Raw genomic sequence first — 19,538 nt, 5'->3', positions numbered from 1 at the left:
TCCTGCAGTGACACTGTAATACAACTTCCACCTGGTGCTGCTTACAAGACATGGCAGGTAATCAAAGCATGTTTTTACATGAAGTGTATGAACATGTACACACAAGGGTCTTTTCAATAATCTAACCATCTCCCCTACCAACAAACAGAGATCATAATGTGTTCATTAGGTTGGATCCAGACTAAAATTATGGTTTCCATTTACTCCTCCTTCTTGAAGTTGAACCTCTGTCCATGTCATTACTCAGGGCCCCCTATCGCCCAGCACCAGCTTTTCATGGACATTAATGGGCTTCAGTGGGAAGGGTTAGGCATGAAAGTTCCACTCTGAGATTAGAAAATTTAGTCTGGATACAGCCTACTGCCTTAAACATTACAGTTATGAAGTAATAGCTTGGTAAAATTTCTGGTTAAGAGAACATTTTCATGGCAGACTGCAACTTTCTCATCTCCCCCCTCTTGCTCCAGCCCCAAATGCCCCTCAAGCTGCTCCTGGGGGAACCGGGGGGGGCACTAGGAATGGCATGAGGGTGGAGTTTGCAGTGGAAGAGAGGAAACCTATCAAAATTGCTACTCCCTCCACTTGCAGAACTGATAGGCAGGCTTAACGCATTACATAAAATTATGATAACATTTTACAAGTTGTTTTTATTTGTGTACTGTGCAGTTTTCTAATATATTGTGCTAACACAATTACTGTATGCAAACTTTTAATCAGGCTGCTATTCAACTGTTAGGTCTACAACCTGTCAGGGACCTGCTTCCTACATCAGACTTCTCTTTGTTGCTTTTTGTATTCATTAAAACATCTCATATTTGAGCTTCACCACATGACTCAAGCCCCAAAATGAATAATTCAATAAATATATAGATGAATATTCAAATCAGCTCAAATTTTAAAGTCATATTTAAAAAAACACAGTCTGAATTAATCTGTCTGAAGTACAAAAGAATCACTGCAAAAAAATTAAGAATGCAGCAAATGCTACAAGACTTAGATAATATTACAAAGATTCTGAAGTGCCAAGAAAGGGCCGAGGGCAACAGATATCTAGGGATGATAGTTTTGGGTCTTTACTGTTTCTGCAGCTTAATCCCATTTTCCACTTGAATGTTTGGTGTGTCACTGACTGAGAGTTATTTTTATCAGACAGTAACCATTTCCAAAAAAATTGCTTGCACTTTGTCAAAGGCTGATGTATTCTGCTTAAAGGTTTGCCAGTGTTTATTACCATGCTCTGTTAAACCCACAGGGCTCTTTATTCACAAGATATGAAGCCGCAACTCTGTTCTCATAATCTTTGAGGACATGAAATCACTTTAGAAAGGATGTGAATATTTCCTTTTAACAAAGCTATTACCAGCTGTGGAGGAAATATACTCTGCAACCAAACCTTTATTGTTTTCTTCTAACTACAGAAAGAAGCCTAACAGAACCACCCCCGTAGAAAGCATATATTTTTCTGCTTGTAAAGCATGGTGTAGTGTAAAGGACATAGTATTCACTATAATAGCTAACATTCAAGAGAATATTGGGATACTAGATATAATGTACAACAGAAAGCGGCAACATGTAGCTTGCTGAACAACTGTTGCTCATGTGCTATGAGCTGCCCACTCATACTTCACAAAGTCTATGCACAGCATCCTGAGATAATGAGTATTTAGAGCTCATACTTCTGCATAGCTGAGGATAAGGCAACAAGTGTTAAGAAATCTCAACTCTTCTACAAAATCAGTTTATATATAATTGAGACAGAGAACAAACTGTTCCATTTGTCAAACAAGTAATACAAGTGTTGCTATCAAGGTGCTTCAGTGGGCTCTGAGGAAGAGTTTTGTTTGCATTTAAACCATCTAAGGAAAATGCACACTACATTATCTTTATAGTTTTACAAGATGATTCAATAAAAATAAACATTGAAACTTTTAATTTGCTTGAATATAACATTTAAACCAAATTAGATTTGTGTCCTAGTCAAAATATTTCAGCTCAAGTATTTGTTTCCATTGGGACATCAAACAGCTTACCTTTAAATTTTAGTTTACTAAATCTAAGTAAAAAAGCAAACATGCTAAGTCAGGTCATGTTCTACTTATGACACCAGAAAATGTTCAGTTAAAGTTTTTCTAGAAAACTCAGAGACTGGTACAAAGGATGCCTAGATAATTTTGTATAAATATGATAGACTATCTGTTATGTTTTGCTCAATAAAGCCTCTGTGCCAAGTCCAAATCTATTTATTAATGTCTCCAAGAAGATAACACTTAAAACACATTCCTACAGCTACATATACTCCCACCCACATCCATCTTATATACACCTCATCCCATGGTAACAATTCTCTAAAAACAACATATACAACTACACCACACTAATCTTTGCCCAGTGCCACTGTGATTAATTATTTCAGAGTTTGAGTAACTAAGCTTTACAGGCAGACCATCACATAGACACACATGCTACAGACAAGTGTCTGGATTCTACCTATGTATTTGCAGTCTACACTGGTTCATGTGACTTCATAGTTCACCAGCTCATGAGAGTAAGTGTCACACTGTTGCAAAAACACCACCTAAATCCAGATCTGGACATTATGTTCTCTAGGCTCTAGGGTAAGTTGTTGGTGCTAGGAAATTGAAGAACAAAGCAAGCAGTGACAGTACTCTTCCTAAGACTTTAATCTGGTGCACAGCAATTGGCAGGTTTGTTATTTTGGCTAGACAAGATGAGTCAGGACAACGGTTTCCCGTTGAAAGTTGAAACCAGAAACCAGCCTTCATTTGGAGAGAATGTTTGTGGGGCAGAAGGAGGTGCTCCTGTGGATTACAGTTATTTGGCTTCAGTGAGTGCTCATAACGGAGAAGTTTTACGTTTGGGAAGAGATCCCTTGTGGCAGGATCAAATGACAAGAACTGGAGGGATGTTGGAATATTCTCCGCTTTGGCAACTTTCGATGGCTCAGGATGGCAGCCGGACATCTGGAAATACTCAGACGTTTTCCAGCCTGCAGGGAACAGCCCAAGGCAGAGAGCTAGCAGGTGAGACCCTGAGTGGACGACAAGACCAGGCTAGAGCTCTAAGGAATGGGCAGGACTCAGTGCAGTAGCAGCTTTGTGCCCTGATGACTCAGGTGTTGGCACAGAATGCCCAACAAATGACACTGCTCCAGACTCAAGTCACTGCAGGACAGCAGAACTGTTGGGCGCGTATGAGATTCCCAGAATATCAGAAAGGGGAAGATATTAGTGCTTTCTTTCATCACTTTGAGGCAGCAGCTCAAGATGTGGGCTTGCCTAAGGACCAGTATATGGAGTCCTTAAGACGGGGAGTCCTTAAGACGGGGAGTCCTTAAGACGTTCTTTGTATGGAGAAATTTTGGAACTGATGGCAAGTTTGACAGTTCAACAATCAAGAGACTATCGTTATTTTAGGACCTTGGCCTTACAGCATTTTGGCAGGTCCAGTGAACAGCTGCGGAAAAACTTCAGGGATGGTACTCCCCAGCACGGAGAGACATATAGCCTGTTTGCAAGTCGATTGCAGAGGATGGCTAATAAGTGGGTAGAGTCTGCTAATGTCCACACTTTTGATGGTTTGTTTGACCTGATGTTGAAGGAGCAGATGTATAAAGTTGTTCCAGCAGAACATGCCATGCTTGCTAGAGCTCAGAGACGAAGGACTGTAGCAGAGTTGGCTCAACTTTTAGATGAAATTGCAGCTGCCAGTCAGGTTTCTGTGGAGTGCTAGCACTCAACTTCCAAGCAAGCAGCCCCTACTCCTCTAACTTTGTTCTCTAGGAAATGTCAAGAGGGTGAGTTATACCATAAATCTCCTCCGACACTGAAGCCTCGACTTCTGCCTGTGTCCAAAGCAGGAGGGAGGGAGCCCAAGAGTGGGGAAGGGCAGAGGCCAAGACAGGGAGAAACTGTGTGTTTTAATTGCAATCAGCCAGGACACATCCGCTCCCGGTGTCCTGAGTTGCAGCCCAAGTTGGGACCATGGCAGCCTAGAATGCATTTTATTTCCAGTGAAATTCAGAGAGCTGAGCTCTCACAGGACTATGCACCTGAGGAAGATTGGGATTTACAACAACAAAGAAGTGGGTACTCCTGATTCTGTTGCTTCTTCCAGAGAGAGATTCCAGCCTCAACTTGTGAGTAGACGTGTGTCTTTGGGGGGGAAGTGGCCGGCCCAAGTTATGCAATCTAGGAGGGACCAGAGCCTGCCCCAAGCTGCCTCACAAGAAGGGAAAGAGAGAATTCACATGAAAACGGTTCGGATGCTGGGTCGTAGGGGAAGACGTGCCCCAGTGGACTTGTGTCAGAAGCAAGTTGACTGCTGGGTGGAGAAGGAATTGGCAGAAATTAAAGAACAAAATTGCCACCAGCAGTTTCCAATACCAAGAAAAAAGACTAAGTTTTTGCAAACAGCTGTTAAAGAGTTTCCAGTTATCAACAGAAGCAAGGAAAAGACTTTGCAAGAGATTGCTGTAGAGCAGCCTGAAAACAGCAGCCGACAAGCTGAGAGTCAGCCCCCACCTCAGGAATGTCCATCACCCTAGCTTCTCTTGTTGGAGGGGGGGGGAGTAGACTGAAGCCACTACAGAAAGTAAAACGGAACTTTTTTTTTCCTGCGAGGGCAATAATTATAAGACTCACCTTGAGCCTGCTTGTGGGGAGGACAGGCTAAATACCTAATATAATAAATTAAATTTTCTATATCTGAAATTAATGCTGCAGAATTACCCAGAATGTATTAACATCAGAGTTACTAGGAGATGAAGCAATCAGAGGTGTTTTACTTAAAATCATCCTCAAACCCTTAAGCACAAACTATGGCTTTACAAAGAGTGACAAATGCAATGTCTCCCTAGGCAGACATAAATCTCAGAGAAAAAAACCTGATGTCATGTTTTAGAAACATTCCAAACACAGATTATGAAAAGCAATACATCATGGTACTGTCCCCATAGGCTTTTAACATATATGAAATCCTACTGAATTGCATTTACAAGCACTAGACCCCTAAAACAAGTGAACACCTGATAAGGATTTCGCCTAGCATTCTTGATGCAAGTAGTAAATAAAGCTCCACCGGGAAAGGGAGAAAAATATTCAGATGTCAGCAGCATATATCACTTTTTAAAAAATGAAACGCAGTAAAATCTAGCCTAGCACACACACACATAACTGAGGAAAAGGGAACAAAAGTTACACACTGAACATCTAAACAATGTAGTATTTTAATTGTCTATAATACACTGAAGATGTCAATTTAAACTAATTTTGGCGTCAGCAGGAGTTTGACCATTGTTTACATCAGCATGAACCAAACCACTAATAACAATGCCAATGGTTTGGAAAAGAATACTGTTAGAAACACAGAAATGTAGAGCTGGAAGGTCATCTAGTCCAGTAGCCTGCAGAATGCAGGACATTCACAGCTATTCCCCCCCCCTCCCAACCCACTAGTGACCCCTGCTCTATACCCAAGGAAGGCAAAAAACCTCCAGGATCTCTGGCCAATCTAGCCTGGAGGAAATTCCTTCTTGACCCCCAAGTGGCAATCGGCATTACCCTGGTTATATAAGAAAAAGCCACAAGAGACAAGCACGGGCTCTTCCCTTTGTCCACTTTCTCTCTTGATCTGTACATTCATATTAAGTCAGAGAATCAACATAGCTATCAGATGATCATCTAGCCTCTTCTTAAGTACCTCCAAGGAAAGAGAACCCACCACCTCCCGAGGAATACTGTTCCACTGAGGAACCACTCTAATTGTCAGGAAGTTCATCCTAATGTTTAGCAGAAAACTCTTTTGTCTCCAGATTCCTCACCATCTTTGTTGCCCTCCTTTGGACATGTTCCAGCTTGTCAAAATCCTTCTTAAGCTGTGGTGCCCAAAACAGTACTCCAAATGAGGTCTAATCAGAGTAGAGTAAAGCGCTACCATCACTTCGTATGAGTTTTGAGTGAGTTTCTTGCTGGTCTCCTGTGGGGGGAGGGGTAGTGAAACCCCCACACTGTTTTTCCATCAGTGGACCACTGCTGTTCTTTACCACTCACCCCATGGAAATGTTTTACTGAGACTGGGAAAAATGGGCTGCTATCTAGAATCATTGTTATAACTGAACTGTTATTTATTGTGGTTTTAATGTTACAATTTTAATGCAAATGTAATTTTTGATGTTATCTGCTCTGAGCCTGTTCATGGAGAAAGTAGGCTACAAATGTAATCAATCAATCGTGTGAGCTAGACACTATACTTCTGTTGATACAGCCTAAAATCACATTTGCTTTTTAGCTACCACATCACACTGCTTACTCATATCCAGTATATGCAGGGCTTTTTTTCTGGGAAAAGAGGTGGTGGAACTCTCTATTATCACAGGTGCGTGCACGCGCGTGCGCTCCCAGAAATGCGTGATGACGGCAATTCCCAAAGTGACGCTGCTTCCCAGAACCCAGCACAATGCATTACGAGATAAATGTTAGTAAGCTTGCAAAATTACACTATTATGAGAAAGGGTTTTTTTCCTTTCTGTATCCTCTACAAAAAGCGAAATCTTCCATTCCCTTTCCCTTTCCCAAACATTTAATTTCTTTGGAATCATATTTTAAAATACGCAAGGAGGGGGGGGGGCTCTAAAAATCCAAAACCCATCTCACAAATCTAAGAGATTCTCTCTGCCAGCATAGGAAAAAAAATTCCAAAATTCTTTCTCAAAATTCCACAGAGTCTGAATTTCCTAATCTAATGAATATTGAATTTTCAAATTTTCAGGGAGTTTTGCTTTACTGGAACAATTTAAAATTAGATTCTCAACTTTAGCTGCATTAGATTTATACTTAGTATAAAATGGCTTTTTTTTTGTTGCCTGCCAACTCTACCTTACCAATGGCTAAGCTGTTGTGACATTGTGAAATGCTCATAAATATTCCAATGTCCCAGACAAACAATATTCATAAAAACTTCCTAACACCCGTATGTCCACTGCAATTTCAGTGATGTTGATCAGCTGAGGGTGGGGAGAACCATTTGAGTTACAGCTATTAAGACATAAGAACACCTATATGCTGATGAATATATTGATGAAAGCCTTCTGTGACTTGAACACAGCTATCCATTCCTAGCATAAAACTGGAATAACTGTAACTGATATTTTAACTAATACAAATAACCATAATTGATATATTTAACTAACACAGAACCAATCTGCATTCAAAAGCTGTGGGAACCATAACAATGTCAACTTCGGTCAACAAAAGAATGAAAGCAACACACACATACACACACAGCCCCACCCACGCCCATGAAAAGAAAGCCGAATGAACTCAAAGCAGCACACACACAGCCCCCCCATGAAAAGAATGAACTCAAAGCAGCACACACACACACAGCTCCCACCCCCCCATGAAAAGAAAGCAGAATGAACTCAAAGCAGCTTAGCCTCCTCTGCAGAGCCGGCCCCAGCAGCTCTGCTCTCTCTCTCTCTCTCTCTCTCTCTCTCTCTCTTTTCCTCACATGTTCCCTGTTTGCCACAGTAAGCACAGTTCCCCTTACAAGTGAAAACTGCGATAAAGCAGAAATTGAGCAGTTCTGCTCTCTTTATCATCTGTTAAAATTTCACTTTCTCTCCCTGCAGTGGGCCTAATACTTACTTCATATTTACAAAGTAAATGTTGTGGTTTCACAATGTTACCTAATTGTTTTTGTTATTATTATACATAACAAACCTGCTGAAAATTAAAGTATATTTTTACTCTTCCAAAAACATTGTTTAAAAATACTTGACCAGTAGTTGACAGTTCAACTGACCAGGTCTTCGTCTGGTCTCATGGCCAACTCTACCGATCATATTATACATGCCTTCTGAGAGATACTACAGAACAAAGATATTTTAACCAATTTCAGATGATGACTAGTAAGGCAAAGACAAGATTGGGGGCAATACCTGGACCTTGACTAATAAAGCAAAGATATCTTCAGCATAAGTAAGTTCCTTTGGAAGAGCTTCTAGGCGTTTGAATAATAGTGACTGAAATTGCTTCTCTGGTCTTGTCATTTTCTTTTACCTCATTTTGGAAGCAGTTAGGAGAAAGTATTTTGACTATAACAGATGCACTTAAAAATCAGAAGATCTCTTTCATAAATATCCGCAGCTTAGTTTTGAAAATTGGCCTCTCTCTCTCTCTCTCAACATGATTTCTAGGGAGACTATTTTAGAACTGCTTCCTTTTCATTTTCCATCTTTTTGCCAAGGATACAGACTTCCCAAGCAGCGGCTACTAGTTACCAGAGGAAACTGCACTCTGCACAAAAATGAATGTAAAAGGACAGGCAGGCAGACCACGGCTGTGCCTGAGTTTTTTTGTTTCATTTTTGAAAGAACATTAAAAGAATTTAAAAAAAATTCTTCCAAACAACAATTTTATTAATGAAGGCAACATTCTAGGGATATAATTTATCAGTAAAACAGTTTTTTGTTTGATAGGAAATCAGGAATGAAATGCATTATTATTGCAGCTTTTTTACACAGCTGACTTAAAGACAAGCTGATTGTTCACTACTGAGTGCCAGAGCTGGCTAGTTGTTCAATGCTATTAGCAAGTACAAAGGAAGCATGACAACGTATCAGGAAATGCAACTTAAATGTTTGCTATGGAAAAAAACCCACTTGGTTCTTGCTGCAAAAAACACTGTTTAAGCAGCATTTTCATAGGGTTAACTAAATGGAAGAAAACTGTAATAGAAGAAAAACAAAACCTAGGATATACTGTTAAGTAATTAGGTATTTCTTTTTCTTTTGTTAATTTATAACACATTCTTTGGTTATCATGTATAGCCTTGATTTTATCTACTCAGGCTTATTTAATGTTTAAACAAGGCTAAAACAGCAAACTTACCCTCTTTTCCTTTAAACCTTTCCTGATCGTATCTGTTGTAGGCGGCTTGAGTAGGCTGCTTGTTTCGTAAAGTGGGATCCTGAAGCACAAAGGAAAAAAAAAGAGTGCTCCATGTTGAAATGTTTGTTAAAAATTTACACTTTGGCATTTGACAGATACTTCTGTCAAACTGACAGATAACACAAATGACTTAAGATTTCTGAAATTTGAATGTACTCTAATTTTATTTGTAATATAAATTTATACTACTCCTGCCTTCTGAAGATAAATGATAGACAACCAACTAGTAAGATAGCACATTATAATTAATTCTAAGTTACTAGTTTCAGAACCAGTTTCCAGTGGCCTGCTCCTCTGCCATGGGGAGCTATGGGAGACGGAGAGAAGAGGAGCCACATGGATTGGACAAATGATGTGACTCCTTTGTATACCAGTATGTCTCCACCCTGTATATGAATGATGCTAGTATGGAAAGGAACTACACAATCCACATATTTTTTCTTGGGAGGGGCAAAGGGAGAAAGTATATTCTTAAAAAAATTAGAAATAGTGCCAAATTAATGTGTTCCGTTTTACCCATCTTTTCATGGACAATTTCTTGACAGTTCCAGTCATTTAGTAGGATGTCTCTGAAAACATCTATTTTATTTCAGTGTTAGAACAGCCATCAAGGAGAGCCAGTTTGATGTAGTAGTTAAGAGCATTGGCTCTAATCTGGAGAACCAGGTTTGATTCCCCATTCCTTCCCTTGAAGCCAGCTGACCTTAGCCAGCTCCTAGGAGCTCTCTCAGACCCATCCACCTCACAGGGTGTTTGTTGTGGGGATAATAATAATATACTGAGTAAACTGCTCTGAGTGGGCATTAAGTTGTCCTGTATATAAATCATTGTCCTGTATATCATCATCATCATCATCATCATCATCATCGAAATCCATCTTGCCATTACATACAAATTTAAGGACTATTGTTAAAATACAGAAGAGGGTCTGGAAAACAGGAACATGAGGTAACTGATCATCCATTCACTCTCTCTAATATCAACTGCCACTGGCACCATAGAGAAATAAACGTTTCCAGAAAGAAGGAGGGGAAGGACAACACTAGGGAATTGGGGGCGGGGGGGGGGAGTTGAAATTAGCTGTGTGAGATACTTCAATAGGATCAGAGAAGCAAAGCTAGGATATCATCCAAGCAGCATGGGGCTTTGGTCAGCTCTCACAGAGACACTAGTATTAAAAGGAGTGATAAAACTGAATTCCAAATCAAATGTAACATTTATGCAACTGAGTTAGTAATAAGTATTATTCCAGGCATTTTTAAGAATTAAACCTCCGGCTTATTAATGGCAAAGTAAAAATGCTGACTTGGAATCTAAGCACACTCATACTAAATGAAAGCAACTTTTCCTCTCCTCCTGAAATTCCCAGGAATGGAGTGGGAGGCAAAATGGGGGTCTAGAGGAAGGGGGGAATTGAAAGAAATAACCTTCCTCTCTTGTGTCAATGGAAATGTCATTCCACCAGCAGAACTGCTGTTCAACTTGGTATCTAATCTACTGGTTCAAACTCTTCCTATGTTTACTCTGGAATTTTAGTATTTTGAACAGTTGCCTACTTTTAACATCTGTACCTTGATTTTCTGTAAACTCCATTTATCACAGCCCCAATCAAAATCAGCATGCATTCTATCCAAATACCTATAGTAGTTTTCCACATAATGCATGTTTACATAAACGTCATTTGTGCAAATGGAAAACAGTATCTATTCCACATCAAGAATAAAGCGCTTGGTATTGGATGCTCCTTTCTTTTCAAATAAACCAACATTAAAAGCGAAAAAAATCCCTTTAGTTTCAAAAATCAAGATGGCTTTATCTTGTCATCAAGTGTGAAGTTAGCCTTACCACTGGTGCCGTATTCGGTGCTGGTCTTTGTTCAGGCGCACGACCTTCTTCCCTAGCTTTGACTGACTGAAGAATCGCAAAAATGTTCTTGGCAAAGTTCTAGAACACAAAGGAAGTAAAACAGTTTTACTCAGTTTTCTGTCATATATTTGGTTACAATTTACACTGTTCTCTAGATAGTGACAATGCTTTGAGTAACACTATTTGGCAGAGACTGTGGGACACAAATTAGAAATAAATAAAGCAAACTGATTCTGAAATACTGAAAAGTATAGCTGGAAGGTAGCTTTGAGATGGAGTCCTGAAGCTGTACAGCTGCCCCTCTGCTCTCTTTTCACTTACAAACTGAGGAATAATAATCTCCAAACCTTCCAAGATTTCCCATTACTTGGGTCTCCATCCCACCCAATACAACAACTATTATTTCTCATACAGAACTCGTGCCTGAACAGGATTCTCCATTCATACTGCTACCCGCATCACCACCATGCACACAATGGAAACATTGTTCACACTAACTCAGTTTTGTGGAAGATCTGTTACATACAGAAGGCTCGCCTATGGCACAGCTAAACATACATAGGGTGATGTCAAATTATATTCTGTCTTACAAAGCCACTAATGAAAGGCAGGCTTCAAGACTTAAAAAATTACAGAGTCATTGATAAAGAGCATACCTTTAGCTTCTTGTCAGCTTATATTCTGAATGAAGTGACAAGTTGAGAAATTCAGGGCACAGCTTAGTCATATTTTTGCATAGTATCTTTGACTTCTTTTTATTAATATAGAAACCTGCCAAATCTCCGAACTCCTTAATCTTATCTATCACTTTTGGCATGTTCTCCAATGGGTCTTCTACAATTAACATTATGTCATCCGCAAATGCTCTGACCTTATATGAATAGTCCTTTATTTTAATTCCTCGAATTTTTTCATCTTGTCGTATTTGTATCATCAGGATCTCCAATACCAAAATGAACAGCAGTGGAGACAACGGGCAACCTTGTCTTGTTCCTTTACTTATAATCAATTTCTTAGTCGCTTCATCATTCACCACAATTGCTGCAGTCTGGTCTCTGTAAATTTCCTTAATTGCTCTAATGAATCTTTCTCCCAATTGTAGCTTTTCCATAGTGGCAAACATAAAGTCCCAGTTTAAATTATCAAACGCCTTTTCAGCATCAACAAAGAAGAAACCAACCTCTTTGTCACAACGCTTGTCATAATATTCAATAGCATTAATCACTGTCCTTAAATTGTCTCTGATTTGTCTGTCTGGCAAAAAGCCTGCTTGTTCCTCCTCAATGACTTCCGTAAGCCACCCCTTCAGTCTCTCCGCCAGTATCTTCACAAAGATTTTATAATCATTGTTAAGTAGCGATATAGGTCTGTAGTTTTTCACATTAGTCAAGTCTTGGCCTTCTTTGGGGATCAATGATATATTCACTTCATTCCAGGTATCTGGAATCCGCTGGTCCTTTAAAACTCCATTGATCACCTCTTTTAGGAATGGTGCCAGTTCATTGGCCATTACCTTATAAAATTTCGCTGTAAGTCCATCTGGCCCTGGCGCCTTTCCTAGATTTGCAGATTGTATTGCCTTGTTTAGTTCCTCATCTGTTACTTCACTGTTCAGTTTATTTCTCCAAGCTTCCGAAATTACTGGAAGTTTCATTTTCTCCAAATATAACGCTATTGACTCTTTATTTACCTCTTTCTTATTATACAACTTAGCGTAGAATTTGTAAAAGGCTCTACTAATGGTAGTCTGTTCCAAATACGTTTTATTATCTTCGCAAATTCTATTTATTATTTTCTTTTCCCTTCTCTTCTTCAGTTGCCATGCCAAATACTTCCCAGGTTTATTTGCACCTTCAAACGCTTTCTGATTCAATCTTTTAAGATCCCACTCCAATTCCTTATTATTCATTGCTGTTAACTGTTCTTGAAGTATTTTAATTTCCTGATATAATTTCTTTTTCCCTGGTCTCTTTTTTAACTGTATTTCTTTGGCTTTTATTTTCTCCTCAATCTCTTGTCTTTTCTCCTCTTTCTTTTTTCTTGCTCTACCATTTAAGTCCATTAGTATGCCCCTTATAACCGCCTTATAAGCGTCCCAAACTTTGTCAGTTGGTACTTCTTTATTTACGTTGTATTGTATGAAGAACTTTGTCTCTCTTCTCAACATCTCCATACTCTCTCCTTCCTGTAGCAAGTCCTCATTTATTCTCCATGCTTTCCTTTTTCTCCTTTTCCCTAATTTCCACATGATTCCACAAGAAGTCAAAGATACTATGCAAAAATATGACTAAGCAGAAACAACAATTGTTAACGGAAATAACGGATTGTGAAGTAACAAGTAAGGTGAAATATTTGGGAATCGAACTGACTGCTAAGAATATAGACTTATTTAAAAACAACTATGAAAAACTATGGACTCAGATAGAGAGAGATTTGATTAAATGGAACAGACTAAATTTGTCATGGTTGGGAAGGATTGCAGCAGTTAAGATGAATGTGCTACCAAGAGTAATGTTTTTGCTACAGACAATACCAATCATCAGTGACTCTAAGCAATTTGAGAAATGGCAGAGGAAAATATCAGACTTTGTATGGGCAGGCAAGAAGCCTCGAGTGAAAATGAAAGTTTTACAAGATGCAAAGGAAAGAGGCGGAATGCAACTGCCCAATCTAAGACTTTACCATGACGCAATTTGCTTGGTGTGGTTGAAGGAGTGGATGACGCTAAAGAATAAGAAATTACTAGCCCTAGAGGGATATAAAAAAATATTTGGATGGCACGCATACTTATGGCATGATAAAGTAAAGGCGAACTCGATGTTCCTGCATCACTATATACGGAGAAGTTTATATATAATCTGGAAGAAGTATAGAATCTATCTGGAAGAAGGAACCCCTTTGTGGGTAGTTCCATATGAGGTGATAGATCCGAGAGCTGTTGATAATGAGCAACAATGTCTAACTTATAAAGAAATAACTAGAACTGAAGAATCTAAACTCAGAATAAAGACTCAGGAGGAACTATCACCTTATTATGATTGGTTCCAGTATAGACAGATTAGAGATTTATATAACTCGGACTCTGTAAACGGAGGTATACGAACAGAAAACTCGGAACTAGAGCAGACCCTTCTTAAAGAGGACAAGAAAAGAATATCTAAGGTATACCAAGCACTGCTGAAATGGTATACTGAGGATGAAATAGTTAAAGGACAAATGGTGAAATGGGCCATAAATTTCAACAAAGAAATAACAATGGAGGCATGGGAATACTTGTGGAAGACTACAATGAAGACAACGACATGCACTAGTATTAAAGAGAACATTTACAAAATGATTTACCGTTGGTACATGACACCAAAGAAGATTGCGCTAGGGAATTTGAACACTTCTAATAAATGCTGGAAATGCAGGAAGCATGAGGGCTCCCTCTACCACATGTGGTGGACGTGTGAGGTAGCTAGGCAGTACTGGGGGGAAATAATAAGAGAAATGAGTGAGATATTACAATTTCAAATTAATAAGAACCCAGAACTCCTGCTACTAAACTTGGGAATGGAGGGAATTCCAGCCCATCATAGGACGTTGATATTTTACATGACGGCAGCAGCTAGACTTTTGTATGCGCAAAAATGGAAAATACAAGAAGTGCCAACTATTGAAGATTGGATCCACAAATTGCTGTATATGGCAGAAATGGACAAAATGACAAGAAAATTGAGAAACCTGGACTCAGGACAGTTTAACACAGACTGGGAGAAGCTGAAACAATATTTGGAGAAGAAATGGGAGGTGGGAGGAGAACTGTGGCAGTTTGAGAACTACTGAAGTACAATAAAATGTAGAGGGGGGTGACTTTACCGGGGAGGAGAAGAGGTAAAAGAGAATTTCTAAGCAGTTATGATATTAGATTGATATATATAGAATAATAAATAGAATATTGATAGAAAATAATTAATCATAAGGGTTAACTATAAGGATTGATTAACTAATAATATTTTCTTTTTGATTCCGTACAGTGTACCAAACTGAATATGTTTATTTGAAGTTGTATATGAGTCAAATTGATTGATATCATATATAGACTTATGACTGAAGGGGAATAGAAATACTAATGTAAACAAATATAACTAAAATAGAAAGAAGAAGATAGAATGAATAACATATAGAGTATAAGTTAAACTGGTTGATTTATATGAATGTATGGTTTACATAGTTTATGATATATAGAAATATTTGAAAGTGAAATAATGAAAAATGGGATAAATTGCTTATCCATTATGGAAAAAGGGACTCATAGTCAGGGTACAGAGTATTAAAAATAGTTAAAGAAGTATTGCTTAGAATAAAGGGAGAATATATATTTGTTAGATAGAGGAGATTAAAAGGAGTAAGGGAAAAGGGACAAAGGGTTGGAAAACTGTTGGAAGTCAACAAAAAGGGGGAGGAAAGGGAGGGGGTTAGAAATTGGGAAATGGGAATATTGACTGTAATGTGTAAACATTTGATCCTAACCCAATAAAAATTTTTTCAAAAAAAAAAAAAGAGAAATTCAGGGCACAGCATATTCAACTGCCCTTCCCCCCAGGATGATATTTTTCTTCTGCTAGCCAAAAGACTTTTCAGACCTTCACCCAATGTCCTGAGTTTCTTTTTCATATTAGCTACATCATGAAAGAGAACCTCACTTCTTTCTAAGGTATAATGTCATATGACTAAACACAATTTTTTTTCTACAATATGCTCTTTAGTAAACACAGCTATCACTTAAGTATGGTTTCTGAAGATGAGTGAACCCCACCTTCCCTGCCAAAGCTTTATATAATCAAAACTATGCATCTTAGACAGCATTTGTACTTAAATTACAACTTCAAAATTTTAAACTTTTCAGATGTGTAAAGAGAGAAATTTATGTAAAAAAATTTAACATTGAGTGACATACCCAGAATTATAATGAGAGTTTAAAGCCCTATCATATCCACCTCGAACCGATGGCCTATCCATACTCCAGCTTATCAGGGAAGGGGAAGAGCTCCTGGAGAGAACTCATGAAGCACTCTTGGAGGGGCAGGAGGAAGAGGGGGGAGAAGGTTTCTCAGTAAAAGGAAGAACACTCAACACAGGAATAGACATGTGGAAGAAAGTGACCCACAGAAGCAGGAAAACCAGGAGACATTCTGAACGCTTGTTACTAAACAATCAGTTCCAGGACCTTTCCAAATTATTTATTTATTTCAATTTCTATTCCCCTTCCCTCTCCCCTGGCACCAGCAGGCTCAGGGCAGATTACATTCATAACGTCAAAAATTCACAGTTTCTCAATTTAAAAGCACAATAAATACATTAAAAATTTAAAATTACAGGTACAAAATTACAGCACAAAGTATGTAATTGGATCCTTCATCCAACCATCACTGAAAAAATTCTTAAAGGGAAAGGTTTTGGAGGTGGATGCTCTGATAGGAAGGGCCCTATTGCCCGGCAGGGGCCCTACCCAGCATCAACCATACGCCTGGAGGAACAACTCCGTCTCACAAATCCTGCCGGGCCCTGGTCTCATTAGACAGAGTATTCCACCAGGTTGGAGCCAGGACTGAAAAGGCCCTGGCTCTGGTCAATGCTAGGCAGGCCCTCCCTGGGGCCAGGGACCGTTAATCGCTGTTTGTCTCCTGATTGGAGCATCTTCTGGGGCACATATGGGGAGAGGTGGTCCCGAAGATACGCAAGTCCCAGTCTGCATAGGACTTTATAGGTTAATACCAAAACTTTGAATCTGATTCAGTACTTCACTGGTAACCAAAGCAGCTGGTGCAGTACCAGTGTTATATGTGCACTACTGTGCACTCCGGTGATGACATGCGCTGCCGCATTTTGAATCAGCTGTAACCACCAGATCAGACTCAAGGAAATCCCTGCATGGAGTGTGTTACAGCAGTCAAGTCTAGAGGTGACCATTGCCTGAATCCCTGTAGTTAAGTTGTGGGTTGACAGATAGGGGGCAAGCTGCCTGGCCTGTCGGAGATGGAAAAAAAGACCTGGCAACCACGGCGACCTGAGCTTCCATCTTCAAGGAGGCATCTAGGATCACCCCCAGGCTCCTGACTCTTGGGGCTGGTGTAAGCATCACCCCGTCGAGGACAGGAAGCCAGGGTCCCGAATCAATGCATCCACAACTCAAGTACAGGATCTCCGTCTTCGTGGGATTTAATTTCAGCCAACTCTGCTTCAACCATCCAGCCACATCTTCGAAAGCGTACTCCAGGATATCCGGTGCTGAGCTAGGTCAGCCATACATCAACAGGTATAACTGGGAGTCATCAGCATACTGGTGACACCCAAGTCCGAAACATCGCACCAGCTGGGTGAGGGGGCGCATATAGATGTTAAACAATAATGGGGAGAGAACTGCTCCTTGCGGCACACCACATACTAGCGGCTGATGGGATGACAATTTCTCCCCAAGTGCCATCCTTTGTCCCCGACCATGGAGAAAAGAGACAAGCCACTACAGCGCAGTCCCCTGTATCCCCATATCGGCAAGGTGGTGGGTCAAAAGATCGTAACTGACTGTATCGAACGCCACTGAGAGATCTAATAATATCAGCAGTGCCGATCCACCTTGGTCCTGGTGTCTGTGAAGATTGTCCTTGAGGGCGACCAGCAGCGTCTTCGCCCTGTGTCCTGGGCGAAACCCTGACTGGAAGGGATACAGGGCTGAGGTATCCTTCAGGAAACTCTGCAGCTGTCTCTCCGCCACCACTCAATCACCTTACCCAGAAACAGGATGTCTGAAACCAGGCGGTAACTGAGCGAGTCAGTGGGATCCAAAGATGGTGTCTTTAGGAGGGGCCTCACCACTGCCTCCTTTAATGTCCCGGGAAAAACCCCGGAGCCCAAAGACGAGTTGATGATAACCTCCAAGGAATCCCATAGCCCATCAACACTGGCTTTCACCAGCCACAATGGACACGGGTCCAGGAGGCATGTAGTGGGCCTCACTAGTTGCAGGATCCTGTCCACCTCCTTCCCTGAGAGTGGGCTGAAATGATCAAATATTGGCCCAGAAGACGGCCAAGGGGCCTCTAGTTCACGTACTGTATCAACTTTAGCCAGTAAATTGTGGTGGAGAGACAAGATTTTATCAGCAAAAAAGCTCATAAAAGCCTCACAGCTAATGTTCGAATTCAAATTTTAAACCAAACAGAGGCACTCTCAGTTCAAATTAGCCGATCAGTGAAAAAGAATACCCCTCCTGGGTGGGGTATTCCTTTTCACTGACTAGCGAATTCAAATTTTGGCAGTCTCTCCCCCCCGCCCCCCAATATGGAGACTAGTGAACTAGATACTGACTGAGGAGTACTATAAGAAAGACTACTGCCCCAAACTCCACAGACTTCAAAGGAAATTTCTCTGTTCCTTGTGGTTGAGAGGACTAGTGCTTCTGCCTCCCAAAAGCAGAGAAGACAAGCCACACAGAGGACTTGGATGATATGCTCCTAAACCAGATTACAAAATTTTCAAAGAGACAGGACATATCTGTTGGAAGTCAAACTCTGCTAAAAACATATGGTCTAACCAATTCCTGCATTGTGTTACTGACAACTTCATCTTCCAGAAGGTGGAGAAGGGAACAAAGGAGTCTGCTATCTTGGACCTGATTTTCACAACTGGTTGATGATGTGAAAGTAGTGGGCACCCTGGTTAGCAGTGACCATGTAAGTTTGAAATTTAAGATCTTGGGCAAGGGAAAAGCTGAAAATAGTCAGACATAGGATGGATTTTAGAAAAGTTAATTTTAACAAGCTCAAAGTTATGCTGGGTAGAATCCCATAGAAATACTAAGAGAGAAAGGAGTTCAGGATAGGTGGAATTTTCTTAAAAGCAAGATACTGAAGGCACAATCACAAACAATTTCTATGAGAAAGAAAAATGGGAGGAACCTAAAGAAGCCAGGATGGTCACAGCTTTCTAAAGATGTGCTTTATAAAAGCACATTTAAGAAATGAAAGGAGGGCCATAGCTCCAAGGATTTGGTTATATAACCAAAGCTGCAAGAAACGAAATGGAAGGAGGGCCATACAACCAAGGATGAACATAAACAAACTTGCCAGTGCTTGTAGGGAGAGTGTTAGAGAGGTTAAAGCTCAATATAAGCTTAGGCTAGCAAGAGATGATAAACACAACAAAAAGGGTTCTTTCGTTGGAGCACGAAAAAGAATAAGGAAGTGGTAATCCCACTGCGGAGGGAAGAAAATGGAATTTTAAGGGCTGATAAGAAGAGGGCAGAACTGCTCAATTCCTACTTTGCCTCAGTCTTCTCTTGCAAGGGAAACCGTGCTTAATCTGGTAAAAAGAGAACACATGATGAAAGAAGGGATTTATAGCCTAGAATAGGCTTAGGCATGGCATGGCATGTAAACACCTAGCTTATTTAAATGAAATCAAGTAGAGCCAGATGAATTGCATCCTAGGGTACTGAAAGAACTTGCTGATATAATTTTGGAATCTCTGTCATCTATAATAATTCGGGGAGCACAGGTGGGTTGACAGAAGACTGGAGGTGGGCAAATGTTGTCCCTCATATTCAAGAAAGGGAAAAAGGAGGAGCCAGGTAATTATCAAACCACCAGCTTGACATCCATACCTGGAAAGGTTTTAGAACAAATCATCAGTCAACCCTTGAACATTTAGAAAAGATAGTTG

The 19,538-nt window shown here is 40.0% G+C and overlaps 1 protein-coding gene across 1 annotated transcript in view; it reads right to left on the bottom strand.

Annotated features, from left to right (window-relative positions):
• The window catches only part of CDC73 (cell division cycle 73), a 153,917-nt gene that overhangs the window by 97,819 nt on the left and 36,560 nt on the right, over positions 1–19,538 (bottom strand). Inside the window, exons 8-9 of the mRNA XM_054979549.1 lie at positions 10,815–10,913; positions 8,910–8,988 (exon numbers count right to left, since the gene is read on the bottom strand). Coding sequence (XP_054835524.1) covers positions 8,910–8,988; positions 10,815–10,913 — 178 coding nt within the window. The remainder of the gene's footprint in view (positions 1–8,909; positions 8,989–10,814; positions 10,914–19,538) is intronic.

Source organism: Eublepharis macularius, chromosome 5 (assembly GCF_028583425.1).
Source record: "Eublepharis macularius isolate TG4126 chromosome 5, MPM_Emac_v1.0, whole genome shotgun sequence".
Classification (NCBI taxonomy): Eukaryota; Metazoa; Chordata; class Lepidosauria; order Squamata; family Eublepharidae; genus Eublepharis; species Eublepharis macularius.
This window is presented reverse-complemented; position numbering and strand designations above follow the sequence as displayed.